This window comes from Telopea speciosissima, chromosome 10, assembly GCF_018873765.1.
Source record: "Telopea speciosissima isolate NSW1024214 ecotype Mountain lineage chromosome 10, Tspe_v1, whole genome shotgun sequence".
Classification (NCBI taxonomy): Eukaryota; Viridiplantae; Streptophyta; class Magnoliopsida; order Proteales; family Proteaceae; genus Telopea; species Telopea speciosissima.
In genome coordinates this window covers 61,865,471-61,882,278 of record NC_057925.1, presented here as the reverse complement: position 1 = coordinate 61,882,278, position 16,808 = coordinate 61,865,471, and the positions used below count along the sequence as shown (strand labels likewise).

At 37.5% G+C, this 16,808-nt stretch overlaps 1 protein-coding gene across 1 annotated transcript; it reads left to right on the top strand.

Moving 5' to 3' along the window:
* The first annotated feature begins 7,498 nt into the window (after positions 1–7,498).
* On the top strand, positions 7,499–15,760 carry LOC122642235 (DEAD-box ATP-dependent RNA helicase 37-like). The gene is made up of 7 exons (XM_043835671.1): positions 7,499–7,678; positions 7,984–8,998; positions 9,102–9,185; positions 11,518–11,760; positions 12,302–12,469; positions 12,811–12,924; positions 14,683–15,760. Exons 2-7 carry the CDS (start codon positions 8,204–8,206, stop codon positions 15,181–15,183), a joined length of 1,905 nt encoding a protein of 634 aa, XP_043691606.1. The 5' UTR covers positions 7,499–7,678; positions 7,984–8,203; the 3' UTR covers positions 15,184–15,760.
* Positions 15,761–16,808: the final 1,048 nt, after the last annotated feature.

The window sequence follows — 16,808 nt, the reverse complement described above, 5'->3', positions numbered from 1 at the left end:
TCTCCCTTGCAACGGAAAGAGAGAGAAAAATGAAGGGACCCAAAGAGGAGAGGGATAGACAGAGAGGGGAGCGTGAGAGCACACGCGCGAGCGAGCGGTGGTGCTGTAACCAAAGAGGAAGACCCAGCCCCTTCTGCGATCGCCTTTTTATGAAGTTTACAAAAATAGCCACCAAAAATATTCTCGAAATTTAAATATGTGAATTTTAATGTGATAGCATAACATGACTACTGGAAGGATGAAAATATCATCCTACCTCCCAACAAAGCCGGAAATGACGGAAATGGAATGAAGCAAAAGAACCTGATTTGCCACCTGGGATTGGGAAGCTACAATGACCACAAATTTGAACTCCTTCCTTCACAAATTAGATCAAAAGTTCAAAACTATTTGAATACAGTGAACCACTGGAACAGTCAGTCAGGCAGGCTTATTTATGTTATCCTTCAAGTTTATTTGTTGAGCATAAAACCATGCTCAACCGCTGAATGTGTTATTACATATCTACCCCTATCCTCATCCAACGGGTTAAGGCATGATTGTATATATACAGTCGTGTACAAAATCTTTTACTTTTTATAGTTGATAGGAGGGGGGGGGGGGGGGATCGAACCGGGGAGGGGATAAGATACCAACCAAGAGACTCGAACTCGAGACCTCTTGGTGAGCATGGGCATGAAGCGCACCACGGCTCTCCAACTGAGTTAAGCAGTTGTTGGTAAACCTTTTACTTTTTGGTTAACCAAGTTTTTCATCACCCATGATCATTTTTTAAAAATTGGAATCGAATATTCGAATTAACTTTTTCTTATTAGAATCGATTATGACTAATCTCAATTCTGGATATTCCAATCTAGCTAATTCTAGGATTTTTCTCCCCAGATCGCTGAGTTTTCAGATTTGAGCAGCCAATCTTATGGTTGTTGAGGCTGATTCTAGTATATTCAGATTGAAATCGACATTAACCAATTTGATCCCAATTTCGATTTTCAAAACCATACTCGTGGTGAAGAGATCTTCCATCCCTTTTTACAATTGGATGAGACTCTCTAGGTTGTATTGGACTTTGAATAAAAAGATAAGATTTATGACCCTTGATTCTTTTTAACATTATGGATAATGAAAACGAGCATTCTAAACATGAAGTGTGGAAATGTTTTCTCATGCCCACTCCCATCTTGAATCCTTAATCAAGTGGGTCATGGTATTGGCACTCTCTCTCTTCCTTGACCATGTAGATCTTATATTAGAAGAAACCGTTTCTTGTACCACGATTAGTGTAGGATAGGAGATTCCCCCACACAATTGGGGTGTAAAACTACATCACATTCATTTTGATAAAAAGTAAAAATAAAAGTAAGGAAAGTAGTTCTTTGTTCGGGATCCTGTGTGTCTATCTCTCTCCTCCTCAAAACAAGGGGGGCAAATATGTCTTTTCATATGGAGAGGAGAGAGATAGACTCATGGGAGTGCTGGCATTGGCCACACTCTCGGACAAAGAACTTTATCGTTAAAAGTAATTAAAACATTTTTGGGAGAGTGTTTCATGTCCTAGAATGTAGCCTACACAAGCAGGAACACCCAATGTGTGCCTTTGGAAAGGAATCATTCCAAAGAGCCAAGAGGTCATTTGAGGTGAGGTGAGGGGAGGGGAGGAGAGGAGAGAGAGACACAGGGGAGCAATAGAGTAGCCAACACTCTCATACAAAGAACATTTCCCCAATATATTTTTTTTAAGAAACAATTCTTCTGAGTCATCGGAGTAAGGTAGGTACGTTGACACTTTATGCCTATTTCTCTCCTCTTGCATGAAATGATCTTGTTACACTTCATTGGTGTTTTAATCTATACCACTTGCTCAAAATTTCTCTCCCTTTTTCTAAGGAAAGGTATCCATGTAACAATGGAAGATAATATTTTAAAAAATCCCAAGATAAATTTGAACCATCTGTTTTTTTCGTTTTCTATTTTTATTTAATCTAATAGATTATGCCTTTCTTTGACTAATATAATGAATTATCACATATATAATTTTAATCCAAGTAGATTAATATTTACTTAACAAATCACTCTTTAGGGATCAAATCATAAATTGGATCAGATTAGAAGTTAGAACCCTCAATGATAAGCAATTATTTAATTGGATTAGGAGAAGTTATCCAGATCAAACACAAACTGGTATAGCCCTATCATAAATTCAGGCAAAGTGTTAATAACAATTCATAATTGGTATAGCCAACGGAAAGGTTTTATGGGAGAAATATAAGACGGGTGGCAATTCAACCAAAGTGAAACATTCCGGAATTTATAAATAAATTGTTTGATAGATTGAAGTAGATCCATTGACTACTGGTTTTAAGATTTCAATAGAAATTTTAGTTGGATACATAAAATAATTATAGCTAGTGGATTCCTAGTTGGGAAACCACTAAAAAAGTTGGACTTGGTTTGAAAGTTTTGTTTAATAAGGCAAACCATTCCAAAGTGGACCAAGTTTTCCTCAAGCTACGGTGAAGGAGGAATTAATTCACCGATGTCCAATTGTCCATCATTATCCTTGGATTGGCGTCAAGGAATAGTGAAGAAAAACTTGGTACACTTTGGAATTGTTTGGGAGAGCAATTATGACGGTAATTTCATGGGCATTTCCTTTGCTACGGGTGAGGAAAAACTTGTTCCAAAGATTTATATTAACTTTTTGGTAAAATGTTTTGAGTATGGATGAGCATGGTGTATAGCTTGTACACAAGACTTTGGAAGAGGACAAAAATGACAAATGCACTCTCTATTTGATGAATCATCGATGCACGTGCATCAACCCCTTCCCCTAATTTGTTTACAAAAAAAGATTTTCTGAGCAGCCAAGGCAGGGTATACTAGCACCTCTGTCTCTATCTATCTCTCCTCTTCACATGAAATGACCTTGCTGCCTTTCAATGTATGATACCATTTAATTGTACCTCATTAGATCAAATTAAAACTATGATGATTGATTTGTTACATAAGCTATCAATTAAATAAAACAAGTACATGTTTAATACTGGACTCTTAACTTCTGGTGCTTAGCTTAATATCTTTCACTAATATACGTGTTGCTCAAACAGTGTCCAACGTATCCTATCTACAGTGCAAGACATATCTTACCTGTGAAGCTTCTTCCTTAGTTGCTCTTTTTCCTTTATTCCAAGGTCAATCAACAATGTTGTTGGTGCCTTGGCCAAGGAGGTCGTGTCTCTAGCGTGTGTGATAACTTGGCTAGTTTCCACTCCATGGATTGCCAAGCTTTGTAATGGTGATTCCATGTGTTTTTCACGCTTCAATCAATAGAGTTTTCCTTACCCAAAAAAAAAAGAAAAAGTGTCCAACCTAATATTTTACATAAGAACTTGCTACCATGAACTATAAATTACAATATTTATTCAATATCACATTAAATGTATTAAACAAGGTTTAACTGGATTTCGTTTAGTTGCTTAGGTGTTAATATTCTTTATCTTTGTCATCCTACTTTGATATGCAATGGATGCTCCGATCAGGTTACAGATGTAGCTGGATGAGCTTCTATTATGATGTTAAGTTTTTTAGATTGTGTTTGGAATGCATTCTTCTAGGTCGATTTTGCATTCTTAGATGATAAAAATAGTTGTTTTTAATTTCCTTTTGCTACTATGGATTTCGCATTCTTAAAGTTTGCAAAAGACAAAGGCCTAAGGATATAAGAAATTAGATATACGGTTACGTTTTTGCCGTCTAGATATCAAGGCCCTATACATTTTTTTCCCACTTTCAATGATGTACCGAGATTTGAAACACATATTGATAGTGTTTCAAAAAGTTGTGATTTTAATTTTTTTTCCTGATAGACCTTCGGATAAGCAATGTCACAATTCCATTGCTTATATTAGTCCCAAGCAATGATAATTGTAAAACATCATATTTAAGATTTGATTATTGACCAATGCAAGGCATGTAGTCAACAATGTGCCAATAAATAAAATAATAGCAATGGGACATCCACATATATAGTCAAGGGCAATGATTATGTCATTTTGTAGGTAAACTAGCTACTTCAACTTAATCAAATCACATGACTTTTAAAAAAAAATAAAAGACAAAGTTTTCCTCCACCCATAGAGGACGGTTCACCCACCATCATAGGGTTGGTGATAAATACATTATAATGATGGTTCTTATCCCGTCATGTGGAAGAGTGATATGACAAATCAGATCATTGGATAGCTACAAAATTGTTTGGAGTAATCATATGTCAAATTTCAAAATTCAATTCAATCTTTTTCCCTTAAGGCTATGTTTGGTTGCAAGGGGAATTAAATGGAAGAAAAGTGGAAAATTTCAAACCTTAAAAAAAAACATTTGTAATAATTACCTCATGTGATTGGAGAAACTACTTAAATTTCATACCATATTTAGTAATGATACATTTTACATGTAATTTTTATTTTACATTTTAAACCATAGGTAATTGGATGCAAAGTAAAGTGAAATTGAATAACCAAATATGGAATGATTTAAAACAAGTGATATAGTCACATGGGTTAATTATTACAAAAGTTTTTTATTTAAGTTTAAAATTTTCATTTCCTCTCTCTTTAATTCCACTTGCAACTAAACAGAGCCCCTTATTGCCTCATGCACCATCCTTGTATTTCTAGATTGTTACTGGTTTATCTTGCAATGTACATATTTATTATTGTGCTGAAACTTTACATGTGAATAGGGAACCATGGGTATTATCAACCACAAAATTTCATTACATCTAAGTTGCCATGCCATGATAAATAGGGTTGTCAATTTAGGATTGGAATGGCGAACCGTACTACAACTGACCTGCCCATTAAGTTATTGGTCTAGTTCTAGATCTGAATTTTGGAATCGATTAGAAAATAAGACGGGTCGATTCATTAAGGATTGAAGATCAATCTGGAACCTGATTGAATTGGAACAATAAGGATCCATTTAAAGCTTACATATAATCATATACTTGGTATTGATGATTTGGATTTTTAAATTTATTGGTATACTTGGTGATAAATATATATATTTTTTAATAGTATTTTGGTTTTTTTTTTTTTTTTTTTTATATGTATGCATATGGATGAACATTGGTTATGTATATGTTTTTTTTTTTTTCTTTCGATAAATGGTAATTTGTATACCAGGTTTTTCGACTCAACTCGTCTTTTTCAAATCTAGTGACTTGAGCGAGTCATTTGTTTTTCTTACTTTTTAAATACTTCACAGGTGAGAAGGAAGAAAGAGCTTAATATTGAAGACAATACAATAATTTCAAGGTTTTGTTTAGTTGTAGATTAAACTTATGATATATGACTACTATGACCCAATTAAAAAAGAAAAGAAAAAGATTTGGGAGTGTCACATGGCCCGAGCAAAAACACTGAGTCAATGAAAATTCACACTAACTTAGTCCTAGTCTAGTCATTTCTTAAACTTAGGCAAAGCTTCATGACCCATGAACAAGTTTCATGATTTTTTTACTCGACTTAGGTGATTTTGATTTTCCAACTATATGCTTAGGTAAATATTTTAGAAATTTGGACTTTTTCTTGGAACCAATTAAAAATTGATAACGTCCCACCTATTAATAAACTGTTATGACTTATGAATCTCAAGTTTTGAACCGATTAGATAAATGAGATAGTTTTGTTCCTAAACCATTGGACCGAAACCGATTAAGAACTGAAAATAATCCAAAGTAGTGAAGGAAAATTCTGAACCTTGATAGAAATAATAGTTTGATATCCTGGCCACACATCAAGCAGTCATTAGAGTTTGTCGGTACCCTAAGCAAGTCCAGAATGGCCTAGATTTGATCTTAGGCGTACAATTTCCCTCCCATGTGAGCTTTCTTTAATAAGGGGGAAATAACGCTACTTGGTCGCCTAGCCTACACGGCTTTTGTGCCTAGACATAGAAATGCACAAAAGTACTGTGCTGGACCATGGAAAGGCAGAAATCCCAACCAGGATGATGCTTGCGTATTCTCATTGGCTAGCGAGCGTGTGCAGGCTCTAGCGGCTCAGGCAATGGTCTCTTTCCTACTTTGAATATGTGGACCCTAAGGGTATCCAATTGAAACCAACAGGTTTAGTCCGTGATGAAATTGAACAAAACCCTTATTGGTTTGGTTTAGGGTTGGAGTTTTAGGGAATTGGTAGAAACCGAAACCAAACCAGGCAAATTGAATGCACTGACCAAAACCGAAAATTATACTGAATCTAATAAAAAAGCGAGACCGGATCGATAGTGACTTGATAAGAAATTGGAAAACAAAACAAACTCAAGATTTTCCCACTAATATACTATGTATACATGTAAACCAAAAACTGAAAACTAGAATGAACCTGATAAAAAACTTAGGCCGGATCAATAGTAACGCAATAATAAATTGGAAAAAACCCCAGGATTTTCCCATTAATATATTTATGTATACATATAAACCTGAATGGACTGAATTGATAGTAGCCCGATTACAAACCAATAACAAAAACGGATAAAAAAATCTAGACCAAATCGAAACTAACAACTTTCTTAACGATTTGATTTTGGGTTGGCCCAAAACCACTGAATTGACCAATAGCACCCTTAATGGATCCCATGTGAATTATACAATTTTTTTTTAAGAACAAGCATTGATGTGGCTGCAAATTCCTCCACCGCACTATCGTCATGAAACGCTCTCCCTCATTTTATTTTTGGGAAAAAAACACTGTCAAGTTGTGTAATTTACGCTAGCGCCTACCTTTGTCTATCTCTCTCCTCTCTCCTCTCTCCTCTCTCCTCTCTCCTATGAAATGACATGTCTGCCTTGTGAGAGGGGAGAGAGATAAGACATAGAGAGACACCAATGTACACTACATAATAACTCAATCCTACGAACTTTTAGGGAAAAGATCCTAGGCATCTAGGACCATGCATAAATTATACTCCCGCCCTTGTAATGTAAAAAATCCCACCCCGTGATGCCCTATGCTTGTTGGATTCGTTCTCACTGGGCCCATGCTTGTGTAGGGGCCATGTATCCTGCGAGTGATCTTCTGACTTTTTTTTTCACAAGGAGTGAGAGAAAGGATTAAGAAGCAAATTCGTTTCATACAAGGAAAGTAAGAGCCGTTAGTTTTGCAAAAACCAGAGTTACCCCATGTGTGGCAAAAACCTCTTTTCCCCTTCCTAATAGGTATAATCGTCTTCTATGTTTTACCCTCTTCAAAAAAAGGTTATACTGTGATTAGAAGGAGAGAGGTTATATTGTGATTATTGAGTATGCATGAAGGGTATTTTCGTCAAAACATGACTTGATATTTATAACTCAGAGCTTTTTACGACTCACCGTGTAAAGAGGCACGTTTAGTATAGACCGCTCGTTTATTTATTACGTCACCACCAACTTATACGGACAGCGTTCCTTCCCTTTTCTTCCGTTTTCACACTTTGGGTTGGAGACGATAGGAAAAACAAAAGAAGAATTTTGATTTCAGTTGAAATAGGGGAGAGAAACAAAGAAATAAGTAGAAATAGAGAGCGAGAGAGAAAGAGAAACAGAACAAAAGCTGCGTAGAAGATATTTTGGTTGGTCGTTGTGTCTGATGCGATCCTTCTGCAAGTATTTTAGGGTTCCGGCTACTTCGTTATCTTACAGGTTTCTTTTTTTCTCCATTTTTTTCCTGCTTTTTTCCTCATGCGTCCTCTGTTTTGTTTTTCTACGACTGTGAAGAAGTTGTTTTCATCCTTCTTCAATTTTTTTCCATCGATCGTTTGAATTGCTGCTATCTCTTTTGTTCCTGTAGATCAAAGTTCTTACTTTTTTCGATTTCAGGTTGTTTGCATTTTTCTGACTAGATTTCGTTTGTACTTTTGTTCTTCCCCCATCCCATCTGCACTTTCTCGGCTTGTTTTGCTTATATCCTTTCGTTTTTGTTTGTTTTGTGGTGGGGTTTTGAGAAGAAGTCCTGCATAGAGAAAAGAAATTTGTTATTATTGGGATTGGCAGATATATTTACATCGACGTGGATGGTAAAAAAAGTTGGATCTTTTCGATTTGAAGATTGGTTTGGGGAGACGGATTGCTTTGGGGCTTGAAATTTCTAATTGTGGTTGTGGATCGGGGTTTCAAGTTAGGGTTTGCAAGAGACTTTAGAAAAGAAAAGGAGATCATTATCTAATTATGCGAACTTCGTGGGCGGATTCTGTCTCTGCAGCTGAGAATACGGCTGCCGGATCGTCGGCGAATAACGGAGTTGGTAGCACTTCACGTTCTGCAAAATCATCTTACGTTCCTCCACATCTCCGAAACCGGCCATCGTCGTCTGACCCCCCTGCTCCTACTCCTGCTGCTGCTCCTGCTCTTGCCCCTGCTCCGGCACTTGCATCCAGTGGTTCTTCCTTTAGCAATGATCGACCTGGTTATGGTGCTGCTGTGGGTGGGAACCGTTGGGGTGGTCCAAGGTCTGATCTAGGGCGGCCTGGCTACAGTGGTGGTGGTCGTGGTGGCGGTGGTGGTGGTTGGAACAACAGTCGTGGTGGATGGGATCGTGGAAGGGAACGAGAGGTAAATCCTTTTGGAGAGGACGTTGACACTGAGCCAGAGTTTGCTGAGCAGGAGAACACTGGCATTAACTTTGATGCCTACGAAGATATTCCAGTGGAGACCAGTGGGGAAAATGTGCCACCACCCGTGAACACTTTTGCAGAGATTGACTTGGGCGAAGCTCTCAATCAGAATATAAGGAGGTGCAAATATGTTAAACCAACCCCTGTGCAGCGACATGCCATTCCGATTTCCCTTGCAGGGAGGGACTTGATGGCTTGTGCACAGACTGGGTCTGGTAAGACAGCTGCTTTCTGCTTCCCAATTATCAGTGGAATTATGAACGGGCAGTTTTCCCAGAGACCGCGTGGAGCACGTACAGTGTACCCACTTGCTCTTATTCTCTCACCCACAAGGGAGCTGTCCTGCCAGGTATCGTTTCTGATACCACTTTTTGTAACATACAATATGGGCTCTCATGCTAAATGTGAATTATCAAATGACATGATGTATCTATATTTCTATTACTCTACAGATACACGAGGAAGCTAGGAAATTTTCCTATCAAACTGGTGTCAGGGTGGTCGTTGCTTATGGAGGAGCACCCATTAACCAGCAGGTTTTGGTTAAACTATGTTTCTATTGGTTGTTAATTTTATACGGAATCTACATGTTTAATGACTGTTGATGGTGGAAGCTTTTTTTTTTCTTTTCACTTGGATTATGGAATGACTTGCTTACATTATTCATGCACATTATGACTGTAACTATGTTTCTCTTATTCACATATTGTTGGTACTTGATATGTATCTGTTTCGATGCTTAGCTACTTTTTTTAAAGTGCATCTTTAACAATTGTCGACCATAGAATTGTTTTCAAGCTTTTGACAGTTATAATCTGTGGCTATATCCATGCGGAGTTGGTGCTTCCTTGGATCTGTAGAAAATGATTCTAATTGTTGTAAAAATTCTTCTTTGAATGTTTAATGTTCTGTTTGTGGAATTCCATGTTTCTATACTGCCCTTGGCTCTTGCAGTGGGGCTAAGGTGTTTTAATGTGCTTCTCCTTCCATGTATTGTTACACTTTCCATTTTCAGTGGAATGCTTAATGTTCCCCAAGGTTACGGTGTTTCTTGTTCCTTTGATCACAACTGTTCATATTTAATCGAATATCCATCTGTGTGTTGGACAATTGTCCCCTTATAATGTGTACTGTGGTTAACATTGACTTCTAGGAAGTTATATTTGGAAATCAATCTGACATTTGATTTTGTATAACTACCAAGGTAACACTAAATATCTCTCTTTCTCCCTGATAAGTGGTATTTAGTTTATTGGGCCAAGTTGTTACATAACCAAAAAAGAGCTTTCAGTCTCCTGTGGACATGTAATGCATTTTATGGGGAATTTTATAGCCCATGCAGAAATATTTAAAGGATAACTAATCAAATGATGAGATATCTACCAACATATTCCTATAAATGGATTGACTTATTTTTATACACAAAGTATAGTCTCCTAACTAATGATATGGTTGATAGTTGTTAGTCATTATGAACCACGGATACTGATTGTCTTTAAAATATTATTACAAAAGGGGGTTAATTGTTTAGAAAACATTAATTAGAAGGGCACATGTTCTATTCCTTTTGGATACAGATGTGTTTCATGGGTTGCTTTTGTACATAAATGCTTTTATTATTGTTTCATGGGTTCTGGCAATAAAATCTGAAAAGGAATTGTGTTGGATTCGATTACAAAAATTAGTGCAAAAGAGGAAGTAGGAATTTCTGAGGACTAGGAACATGGATCCAGATTGTCTTTAAAATATTGTTACAAGGGTTTATTTGTTTAGAAAACATTAATTAGAAGGGCGCGTGTTTTATTCCTTTGGATACAGATGTGTTTTATGGGTTGCTTTTGTACAGAAATTGCTTTATGATTGTCTCATAGGTTTTGGTAATAACTTCTGAAAAGGAAATGTGTTAGATTCGATTATAAAAAAATTAGTGAAAAACAGGAATTAGGAATTCCTGAGGACTAGAACTTGCTGGAAATAGCAATTTACTGCCTAGATCAATCCCAAACAACTGATAACACATACCACAAGCTCTGTAAGATCTGCATTGTAATCCTCAGTGAGCAAGACCACTAAATGTTATCAACATTATACTATAACCCTAAAAAGTTCTTACAACCACGGATAGAACCCTCTTTAAACACCAATTTTTTAGCCCATTGAAAGCAAAAATTCCCAGATCTGAATTTAATCTTATCCTTACTAAACAAATTGTATTCCCTGAACTAATCAAATATCAGTGATTGCTAATCCATTATATAACAAAAGATAAGAATTTGTGGCTTTCAAAAGGCTTTGCTTTATTGGGATGTTTAGCTAGCGATAAAGTGTTTTTTTTTCGCTAGTGTTAATAATTTAGAAAAATGGCTTCCTAACTAGTTACTAATGTACCCCACCCCGAAAAAGGGTACTAAGTTATTAACGAATAACTACTTGCCACATGGATTCAAGCCTTGATGTCCACCCAGGGTTTTTCTTTGCTACTCAATTCTTGGGCACCATAGAAGTTGAGAGAAAGGTTTCAAAAGATTCTTCATCACTTTGTTCAATTAGATATTTTTGTAGTCTTACATATATGAGTTACTGAGTTGTTAATGGTTTGAGTAGCAACACTTGCAGCAGTATATGCTTTTCATTTGGGTCTTTGGTACTTTCTCATAGTTTTTTACATTCTTGTGGTACTGATTCAGATTGGCTGCTGGTTTGCCATGCTTTCTGCCTCTCAGAAATTTATTTGTTTGTCTTGATGATATATTGAGCTTAAGTTGTGGTTTTCTTGTTCACACCTCAATGATCATGGTACATTCACTTTGTATAAATCTATGGTGTATTGTAATTATTTGCTGATGAAGTATTATTATATTTGTTCAGCTGCGGGACTTGGAGAGGGGTGTTGATATTCTTGTGGCAACTCCTGGACGATTAGTGGATTTGTTGGAGAGGGCAAGAGTGTCACTACAAATGATCAGATATTTGGCTCTTGATGAGGCTGATCGAATGTTAGATATGGGTTTTGAACCACAAATTAGAAAGATCGTGGAACAAATGGACATGCCTCAACGAGGTGACAGACAGACAATGCTCTTCAGTGCTACTTTCCCAAAAGAAATACAGGTTTTTAGCTGTTTGCAGAAATTAATGTTAGTTCTGATTAATTTTTTCTGTCGGTTTCTTTGGGATAATGTTTCTGGGTTGTGTGCTTGGTGGAGTAAATGAAACTTATTGTTCATCAAAAGTTACATTTGAATTACATACGTAGTTCACAAATTCCTGAATTACCTGCTCGCAAGAATGTGACAAACAGCCAAAACAATTCACTAGTTAAAATCTTGGATTAATAACTGAGGCATTTGTGCAGGAGGTTAGGTTAAAAAAATGGACAAACTAGTGTATGGATGGTACCTCAGGTTGGTTTTCCATGGTTTTGGACACCTCCAAGGTTCATTCTTGGAAGGATATTCCCATGTGGGGGAAAATAAAAGAAAAATGAAAAAATAATATTTACCCTGCAAAAAAATTCTTGCTCATATTCTATCTACTGTTGATTCTAGCAGTCTGGTTGCTCTGGATTTAATGGTGGTTTCATTATGGTTGGAATATGCACCTGATATTTCAGCTACATCTGTCAGTCATTTTTCTTTTGTTTGTTATGCAGAGATTGGCCTCGGACTTCCTTTCTGGTTACATTTTCTTAGCTGTTGGAAGGGTTGGTTCAAGTACTGATTTGATTGTCCAAAGAGTTGAATTTGTTCATGAGTCTGACAAGAGGAGCCACCTCATGGACCTTCTTCATGCACAGAGGGCGAATGGAACTCATGGCAAGGTAACATATGGAATGCTGCACAGTTATTGTTGTGTGGGGTTTATACTCTCAAAAGCCCCCCCTCTCCCATTATTTATATATATATTTATTACACACACCCCTTTCGGGGATGCATGTCTGTGCAGAAGGTCATTTTATGCTGTCCACAGAATGAACAAGGAGATAGAAATCTTATCTTTTATCTATTTCATTTCACCAATCCCCCCCCCCCCCCCCACCTAAAAAAAAAGGGAAGGAAAAACCATCTGTTTTTTAGCCACCAAAAGCAAGGGTACAAAGGCAAAATAAATACTAGTTGAAAGCTATTTGTTCTTTTTTGATCTTATGGTTCTTTTTCGCAGCAAGCTCTGACTCTAGTTTTTGTGGAGACAAAGAAGGGAGCTGATGCGTTGGAACACTGGTTATGTATAAATGGTTTCCCAGCAACTACTATTCATGGTGATAGAACACAACAGGTAGGTTGGAGTTATTGTTTATGCTGTCTGTTATAGTAGGAACATACCATTCATCAATTTTTGATTTTGTGCAATTCGCTATCGTCTTATCCTTTTTTGCTTGTTTGGTGGTTCTATATGCAATTCACAAATTGTTATTTTTTCAAGGGAACATAGTTCTTAATTGGTACTTCCTGTTGGGGTTTATGATGTCTTGTATTCCGTCACATGGATTTGTGGTTCGGGAGTGGCAGATCCCGAGGAAACTTTTTTAAGGCTACATGGGTATTTCGGTAGTATGTGCCTATGTAGGGTTTCACTACATTTTTGTAACGAGATGGTTTCTTTTCTGTAATCTGAGAAAGGTGCGAAGATGAGCGGGGGTTGTAACCCTATTCCCCATTGATAGTGAAGCAGATCTTATCTCACCGTGGATGTAGGCAATTTTGCCGAACCATGTAAATCCTTGTGTGCGACTCTGTATTTTTTTTTTTGTGATTGCCATTCGTTATCTGCGTCATTTTAGGTATTCGTTTTTTTACATTTCCGTGGTCATGGTATCAAGATTCAAGACTTGGTTTGGATGTCTTACTTAGAAGTGGATTGCCTACTTCGTGCATTAGATTGTGGGTGGGTTGTGTCCATGGAAAAGGGCATCTAGGGCTGAGGATCGAGGTCTTGGTTCAATGGTGGTGGCAAGGGCTTACAGTATTGCGGAAATACTGATATTTTTACATATATCATTCTTGTTTTCATGCAATATCAATCTTGTGAGTGTTGAATCAGATTGGGGGTAGGGTTATGCCCCTTGAGAAGGCAATTGGGGGGGTGGGGGGGGGGGGGGGGAGGCGTATGTTAGGGATCATTGGGGACAAAAAACCTATTGTTGCTCTCGTGGCCAAGTCATAAATTTGAAACATGTTCTGTTTTATTTGATTTTTCTGTGGTTCCTGTTATCTTTCACCAAGTTATGTGATGGTTTGACTTTGATAGTGCTTCTGGTCCTATCTTTCTCCAAGTTATGTTGACGGTTGGACTTTGATGGTGCTTCTGGCCCTAATATAATTCAAAAAGCAGGAATTAAACTGGAATTGATTGTATACTATTGTTGATTAGTAGGAGGTCGTGACCAAGACTAAGCTTTTTTATTTTTCCCCCCTGGATAGATGGCAAAAAGAAATTATTACTAGGAAAATTACCTCTTGGGGGTACTTGGTTACAGATGGAATGATGGTTTTGAAGAACCTAGTCAATATGTGATTTGGGCTTTGCGAATTGTGATTTACACCATTCCGATCCTTCATCATCCCAGGCTTGATCCAATTACCCACTGAATCTCTTGATCTCTTATGAATTTTTTCCCTTGTATTTTTTGAATTCTATACAATAGCAGTTAAAACTTGACAAATGTGGATCTTGTGGTAAGTTTGTCTAGCAATAGTATACCTCCTACCAACCAACCAACCAACCAACCAACCCCCCCAATAAAAAAAAAAAAACACACACACACACACACACACACACACAAGAGGGATATACACTCAAGGGAAAGTTATAAGGAGATAAGCTAGAATTCACAGCTAGAATTACCAGTATGGCTGTGATTTCTATAGGTTGAACCAACTTATCCATTTAGCTGGAACTATTATTTTTTGCTGCCTATAGAGATCAGAGGCTGGAATCGATTTAGCTATTTGCAGCACCTGTTCACGCTCATAGGTTTTGTTATCCCTCAGATTCCATCTAGAGGTGGTGATGTGTATATTCTATTTTCTGCAGGAAAGAGAGCATGCATTGAGATCATTCAAGAGTGGTGTAACCCCAATTCTGGTTGCAACTGATGTGGCAGCACGTGGTCTTGATATACCTCATGTTGCACATGTAGTCAACTTTGATCTTCCCAATGACATTGATGATTATGTCCATCGGATAGGACGGACAGGGCGAGCGGGTAAGACAGGTTTGGCCACCGCCTTTTTCAATGAAAACAATGCCTCGATGGCTAGGGCATTAGCAGATCTGATGCAGGAGTCGAACCAAGAAGTACCTGCTTGGCTTTTACGTTATGCAGCTCGGACTTCGTATGGTGGTGGGAGGAATCGGCGTTCTGGTGGAGGAGGCCGTTTTGGTGGCCGTGATTTCCGTAGAGATGCATCATTCAATAGAGGTGGCGGTGGTGGTGGTGCAGATTACTATGGCGCAGGCAACAACAGTGGATATGGGGCTGCTTCTGGAGGTTACGGTGGTGGTGGTGGTGGATATTCGAGTGCATGGGACTAGACTACTAGTATTTACAGGACACTTTTTTTCTCAGAATATAGTTTTGACATAAGGTTCATACTTTTCTTAATTTATAGGTTTAAAGGGTAATTCTTTTGTCTCATCAGTGTTATTGTAAGTCCCCTTCTGGTTGTTCTGCTGTTTTGAATAGTTTTCCTAGGAAGAGGGGCTGTGGGGTCGGTACCAGTACCACCCTTCAATGAGTTCACGCCAGGAGAATTTGGGAAATTTCTAAGTTGAGTAAGGTGATGGTGGGGGGTTGGTAGTGAGAAACATCTAACAAATTTAGGGTCTTCTGTGTTTACGAAAATTTTTTGTCCTTTAAATTTTGGGTTGGTCATGGGTTGTAGAATATGTAATGAGAAGAGAGGGTAGGCTCCATTTTTTGCGGTGTCTCTGAGGCATGTTCTTTACAACCTAATTTGATGAGCGGTACTAGTGATTGTCTATGGTCATCTGTCTTTGTATTGAATTTTCCATTTTCTTCCTCGCTAAGACTTTACCCCTCTTTTCCTGGAGGGTTCTCCCAGCATTGTAATTTTCTGAGTGACTCAAATAAATACAGAGCACTTCCAGATTAGAAAAAAAGGTCTGAGTCTCCTGGGTTTTGTTTTGTTTTCTTTTCTTTGCGTCATATAGAAACAGATAAGCAAGTGAATCCATCCCAATCCAATTGAAATGATAACATTTTCTATTCTAGTTTCTTAAAAAGAAAGCCCCAAGCCTCTCAATGTTGGATTTGATCTACTTCTGGTACATTGCCCCCCTCTCCCCTTTTGATTTCTGTTTTAAGTTCGAATAATATGCACTAAAAGCCCATTTGGATTTCTCTTACCTCAGCCTTGAAAGCCTCCAATCTTGGCTGATGGCTTGGAAAAGTTTATCTCTTTTAAGGAGGCTCCTACTTGCTTCCGTTCAGTTCTGTCAATTTCTCATTGTACCCAGTTAGTGTTCAAATCTAAGAAAACCTTGCTTATCAGATAGATCTAAAAAACCATTTGAGAAATGGAAAGGAAACAAGCAACTACACAACTAATGATCTTCAATCATTGAATCAGTTTATACCTGTTCTGAAACTGGAGTATTTTGTCATCAGGTATCCAACCCTAAAAACTATAAGCTGTGTTTGCTATTCATTCTCGGAATAATGGGTCTAAAACTCGTTATGAAAACCAGAAAATTGAGAACCAGGTTTCAAAATGCATTTTACTTCAGGCAATAAACTTCAATTATCAACCTAATAGCTTGTATTGACTCTGCTGATAATAGCAAAATGTTAACCATGCCAATTAGAGTTCTCCAAATCTTGAACTTCTCAATTTTTTTTGGTAATGTTACTTGGTTTTGGCGAGGTTTGTGTTGGCAAAGACAATAATACAAGTCCAAGTCTCTTATCCTGTTTTGAGGGTCTAAAAAACAATTGTAACTTGTAACCTCTGATGCTAACTAAAAGCAAAGTCAAAATATTGAGAAATTTCTATAAGCAATGGAGATATCACCTGTTTATATGTTCATTGATCCTCTTTCCTGTACTTTTGGCTCAATATGGTCAATGCGATTCTTAAACTTCAACTTGGGAATTTATGAATTGAAATGCCAGTGCATCCACGTATTTTGATCTTCAC

Coding starts and splice junctions, on each gene's coding strand:
- LOC122642235 (XM_043835671.1), top strand. CDS start 8,204: ATGCGAACTTCGTGGGCGGATTCTGTCTCTGCAGCTGAGAATACGGCT. Junction 9,186..11,517: donor GAGCACCCATTAACCAGCAG/GTTTTGGTTAAA, acceptor ATATTTGTTCAG/CTGCGGGACTTGGAGAGGGG. Junction 12,470..12,810: donor CGAATGGAACTCATGGCAAG/GTAACATATGGA, acceptor TCTTTTTCGCAG/CAAGCTCTGACTCTAGTTTT.